We start from the raw sequence: 6178 nt of genomic DNA on the forward strand, positions 1-6178 counted from the left end.
GACTGTAGAAATGTGTATTTGAAATGCTTGTTTAGTGTTGGGAGTCTATGGAGATGTGTTGATGATTTTGAGGAGTTATGGCTGTTGATGAGGTCTCTCAGACCCTTGTGTTTTTCCCCAGCAGGAGAGAGAGGGTCATATTCCCTGCATTACTTCTGGGTAATGGTCTTCCTCCTCCGATGCTGATGATGTGTGGGGAAGTTAGTCAGTCACCTGCATGCTGTTTGATTAACAAGCCTCCCTCCTGTTCCCATCTAGTGCTGAGGTAGACTCACTCACCGTGGGGCTAGATAACTGCTTTGGGTAGTGGTACATTCCCCTGCTTTCTTAACACTATGCTAATACATCCACATGTGATTAATATGTCTGTCTATTTGCTGGTGTGAGTTGGTAGCTTTCAATATAGTGTCATTCAATTTGGATCAATCATCATATTGGGGGAGGGGGAGATTCTCGGAGGTGTGTTTAATGACCCAGAGGAAAGCATGTAGTGCAATGGAAGGGTTGGTTATGGTACAGTACTTTTGATTTTGTGCTCACATTGTCAATTAACTACAAACTACTGCATGTGAACAAGGCACCACAGTTTTGCAGCTGATTCTAAAGTGCAACGTCAAAAGTAATCTTTCACTGTTCTTATGTAGCTGGTGCTGTCCTTCTGTTGTTCCTTGTTGAGGTTGTATTTCAAGGTATACATACTACTAGATGTCCCATATAGAAGTGGTGTGACTGTGGCAAGGTTGTAGTGTCATGCCGTTGTGTTTCTGCTGTGTGAGGAACTATTGATATGAGGCTGACTGAGCATGCTGAGCAAGACATGGTTACAAGGGCACAGTTTGGGTTTCACCGCAGGGAGGAGTGGATTATAAAGCTCTCTTTACAAGAGAGCACACACTGCCAACGCTGTGCCTTACTATTCAGAGTCCTAGCTTGTTTATAGGACACGAGTTTGAAGTGGAGTATATACTACAAAATAACAGTAGAGCTTAGAATTTACTTTGTTTGCCATGGTCCTAACCATACTGAACAAAAATATAGACGCAACATGTAACAATTTCAACGATTTTACTGAGTTAAAGTTCATATAAGGAAATCAGTCAATTGAAATAAATGAATTAGGCCCTAATCTATGGATTTCACATGACTGGTCAGGGGCGCAACCATGGGTGGGCATAGGCCCACCCACTGGGGAGCCAGGCCAAGCTAATCAGAATTCGTTTTCCCCCACAAAAGGGCTTTATTACAGACTGAAATACTCCAGTTTCATCAGCTGTCCAGGTGGCTGGTCTCAAAAAATCCCGCAGGTGAAGAATCTGGATGTGGTGGTCCTGGGCTGGCGTGGTTGTGAGGCCTGTTGGCCGTACTGCCAAATTCTCTAAAACAACGTTGGAGGCGGCTTTTGGTAGAGAAATTAACATTACATTATCTGGCAACAGCTCTGGTGGACATTCCTGCAGTCAGCATGCCAATTGCACACTCCCTCAAAACTTGAGACATCTGTGGCATTGTGTTGTTACAAAATAGCACATTTTATAGTGGCCTTTTATTGTCCCCAGCACAAGGTGCACCTGTAATGATCATGCTGTTTAATCAGCTTCTTGATATGCCACACCTGTCAGGTGGATGGATTATCTTGGTAAAGGAGAAATGCTCACTAACATGGATATAAACACATTTGTGCATAACATTTTAGAGAAATAAGCTTTCTGTGCTTATGGAACATTTCTGGGATCTTTTATTTGAGTTTATGAAACATGGGACCAACACTTTATATGTTGCGTTTATATTTTTGTAAGTTGAACAAACTCCACTAGATATTTTACATTTGTGCAGGGAGGGGCAAACTAGCTGAGAGGACTTTTAGAACCTAGAAGTCAGTGATCTTCCAATCACATACTTTATAAACGATTTGGCACAGTCTAAACCATAACAGAATCAAAAAATATATCAAGTTTCATTTTTGTCTGCACGTGCCCGGAGCGTGCTGCCTAGCAGTGTGACCGTGCCAGGGCCAACTGATAGTAGGATAATGAGGACAGAGTGAGGTAACCTGCTGTGGCTCAGGTCACTGGTTCAACCCTGCGCTGTCACTGGGATCCATCGACCACTGGTCACTGGTTCAACCCTGCGCTGTCACTGGGATCCATCGACCACTGGAAAGTGTGCTTGCTTGTGGAGTGACAGAGTTTGCCTTCATTAAAATGGCCCCTTTGTCTGGCAGTCTAGTAGAGCTGTAGGCACCAGGGTACCACTGTAAAGTGATACTCCAGTTTATCTACTCTAACAATAGGGCTACATTTTATTTCAGTAGTCTTACATCTAACACTCCCCCATTTGAATTAATTTGCTTAGGTCTAGCCCAGTAATTACAACTCACGTTATTTACATTTAAGTCATTTAGCAGACGCTCTTATCCAGAGCGACTTACAAATTGGAAAGTTCATACATATTCATTCTGGTCCCCCCGTGGGGAATGAACCCACAACCCTGGCGTTGCAAGCGCCATGCTCTACCAACTGAGCCACACGGGACCATGTAAAATGCCATGTAATACCTAGCTAATTATTAGGCAGATTTGATGTGTTCTATGGTTTTAACACCTTATAATATGAATCCAGCAAGGTTCATTTTGTAAGGAGCAGCAAGTGAGATGCTGCCTAACCCTCAGTCGACCAGACTAATTCATGTTGTGTTTGTGTTTACAGCAGGGCGGTGAACGGCATGGACCCTGGCACCCTGACAGCCATCACAGCACCCCCCGCTCCCTCCTCCCCTGGCCTCCTGCCTCTCATCATGTGACAGATACCACACCCCAATTTAATCTCCCCCTGCACACACAAACACCCTGCCAATGGACAAGGCTATATCCTTAAACAGAAAGCATTGTGATGACTTCAAACAAGAGAACGCACATGAAAATGGCTAGCACTATTAAACACTTTTCACATACTGTAATACTGGCCCCTTTTTGCAGCCACTGCGTATTCACAGGCTGTCTGTGTAATTCTGGCCCTTTAGTGCTTGTGCTTTGGTCCTACTGTACATGTGGCTCACAGTTTATATGTACTCGCTAATTGTTTACTGCTTGTACATATAGCCCACTCTACACAGACACCCAAAGAGAAGGTGCATCCAAAGAGACGGTATTTATGTAGGATCCTATCCTCTCTGCAGTCATTTTTCAAATCTTTAGTTTAGACAGAAAAAACACACGTTATGCAATTGAAATTGTGACACAGTGAGGGTTTCCGATATACATGTTACTGTAATTTTATTTAACTGTTACGATTTATCAGAGATGGTGTAGCAAGTGAAAGAATATAGATTAGCCAGAGTCTACAGAAGAAGCAAGATGTCTGGATTACTGTAACACATTCATCTAGCAGCATTGCCTCAGACAATGCAGAGGCCCTCTCTAACTCTCCACACCTTTTGACATTTCTTATAAATGGAAACTAGGGTTAATGGATTGGCAGCTGGCACACGTGTGTAGATGTGTTTAATAGCCTGGAACGGTCCTTCACCACGTGGACCTGCTCCTAACAAGCTGACTTATTGTCCGTCACTAAAGGTGGTTTAAATCTCTTGTGTCGACCTCGTATGCCTTTCTGACCTTGAGTCTAAATTCAGTAGCCATCTGAAGAATTTAATGTTACAGTTTTGTTTTTATTTATGTAATGTGTTCAAATTAAAATGCATTGTTTTAGACCTGTTCAAAAGGGATGGTGAAGGAAAATACTCATTGTGTCGTTGTGTTCTGGGCTACTTAGTCTCAGCTCAGTTTAACCGTATGACAACGTGCACTGTATTGGTCATATTGATCATTATTTATAGATGTCCACTTGAGTGGTGCTGTCATGGTGTTTTAGACCACTTTTGCCAGTATTCAATTTTTGGATATTAACTCCGAGTCTTTCATTTTCGGTGTTGAATTTTCACTGGTATCTTATTGTATTTAAAATATCACACAACCCTGTGTTAGCAACCTATATTGTAAGTTAAGAGCACTTTATCCAGTGCAAGTATTTTCACATTATTCTATCAGTTTTATTCAAGTGCAATATTGCCTGTTTGTATGTTTTGTTTATTCATTTTATGGCATGATGTGTTCAAATATATAGGATGTGATTATACATCAATTAGTCATATATCATGATGTAGGATCCGTTGTCTTAAAATGTTGAGAAAATAAATAAATAAAGCCATTCTTCTTATTGTTTTTAAAACTTAAAGTAGTCCACAATGCAAATTTAGCAATTCAACTCTAGCCTCATACCATGAGCTAATACAGATTTTATATTGGAGTTCTCCTTGAATCTAGTTGAGCAATGAATGGGATTGGTTAATTTAGGTGAGTCATCCTAATTAGTTAAGGTTTCAATAGTGATTCTTTTAAATTTAGGCAATAATTGTGAAGTGAAACAGCTGGATTCGAAACAGAATTTAGCTATCGCAACCTATGTTACGCTCTCTGCACAGGCCTGCACCCAGTAGGCTAAAATGTTATTTAAATAGAGGGTGGTCATTAGAGTCGTGGCTAGAGGCGATCAAGCTTTTGTCAAATTAACGTCAGATTTGTTTCGTAGGAAGTTACACTGAACCCAAACCGGCTGTGCGCGTGCCCCATCGTGCATACATCTATTTTGTCCCCCCACACCAAACGCGATCATGACACGCAGGTTAACTTCTTATGGCTGCATCCCGCTACCGGGATCGATATGATAGCAGCCAGTGAAAGTGCAGGGCGCCAAATTCAAACAGAAATCTCATAATTAAAATTCCTCAAACATACATGTGTCTTATCATTTTAACGGTAATCTTGTTGTTAATCCCACCAAAGTGTCCGATTTCAAATATGCTTTTCAGCGAAAGCACTACAAACGATTGTTAGGTCACCACCAAACCACAATAAGCACAGCCATTTTTCCAGCGAAAGATAGCTTTCACAAAAAGCAGAAAGAGATAAAATTAATCACTAACCTTTGATTATCTTCATCAGATGACACTCATCATGTTACACAATACATGCATGTTTTGTTTGATAAAGTTCATATTTATAACAAAACATCTGAGTTTACATTGGCGCGTTACATTCACTAGTTCCAAAAACATCAAGTGATTTTGCATAGCCACATCGTTTCAACAGAAATACTCATCATAAATGTAGATGATAATACAAGTTATACACATGGAATTATAGATATACCTTTCGTTAATGCAACCGCTGTGTCAGATTTCAAAAAAACTTTACGGAAAAAGCAAATCATGCAATAATCTGAGACGGAGCTCAGAACAATAGCCAAATTAGCCGCCAACAGAAACCAGAAAATACATGATAAATGTTTCCTTGCCTTTGATGAACTTCATCAGAATGCAGTCCTAGGAATCACAGGTCCACAATAAATGCTTGATTTGTTCGATAATGTCCGTTATTTATGTCCAATTAGCTACTTTGGTTAGCGCGTTAGCGGTAAACAATTCCAAAGTCACAAAGCGCATCCACTATAACGTGACGAAATGTCCAAAAGTTCCGTAACAGTCAGTAGAAACATGTCAAACGATGTACTGAATCAATCTTTAGAATGTTGTTAACATACATCTTGAATAACGTTCCAACCGGAGAATTAGATTGACTTCAGAAGAGCGGTGGAATGGAGGTCCTCATGTGAAGGCACGTGTTCAATGCGTGGTCACCTCATGGCAGTGATTACTAATTCCTGTCTCCTTCGGCCCCCCTTCACATTAGTCATCAGACAAAGTTCTAGTGGAAGCCGTAGGAAGTGAAAACTCATCAATATCTCGCTGTAATTTCAATGAGAGCTTGGTTGAAAATCTGCCACCTCAGAAACAATTCAAACAGGAAGTGGAACTTCTCAGGTTTTTGCCTGCCATATGAGTTCTGTTATACTCACAGACATAATTCAAACAGTTTTAGAAACTTCAGAGTGTTTTCTATCCAATATGAATAATAATATGCATATATTAGCAACTAGGACTGAGGAGCAGGCAGTTTATTATGGGCACCTCTGTGCACCTTTCATCCAAGCTACTCAATACTGCCCCTGCAGCCATAAGAAGTTAAAATATCAAAACAAACTCTGAACCAATTATATTAATTTGGGGACAGGTCGAAAAGCATTACACATTTATGGGAATTTAGCTAGCTAGCTTGCACTTG

At 40.7% G+C, this 6178-nt stretch overlaps 1 protein-coding gene across 7 annotated transcripts in view; it reads left to right on the top strand.

Moving 5' to 3' along the window:
* Positions 1-4226, top strand: part of ndel1a (nudE neurodevelopment protein 1-like 1a) — a 32225-nt gene extending 27999 nt beyond the window's left edge. The window contains exons 9-11 of one of the 7 annotated variants that reach the window (XM_070448283.1): positions 122-159; positions 645-689; positions 2706-2768. In XM_070448283.1, coding sequence (XP_070304384.1) covers positions 122-159; positions 645-689; positions 2706-2716 — 94 coding nt within the window. In that variant the 3' untranslated portion in view covers positions 2717-2768. Of the gene's footprint in view, positions 1-121; positions 201-644; positions 690-2705 lie in introns of all 7 variants that reach the window. The other 6 variants (XM_070448284.1, XM_024006947.2, XM_024006948.2 and 3 more) reach the window with 6 other exon arrangements.
* The last annotated feature ends 1952 nt before the right edge of the window (positions 4227-6178 follow it).

Source organism: Salvelinus sp. IW2-2015, linkage group LG18 (genome assembly GCF_002910315.2).
Source record: "Salvelinus sp. IW2-2015 linkage group LG18, ASM291031v2, whole genome shotgun sequence".
Lineage (NCBI taxonomy): Eukaryota > Metazoa > Chordata > Actinopteri > Salmoniformes > Salmonidae > Salvelinus > Salvelinus sp. IW2-2015.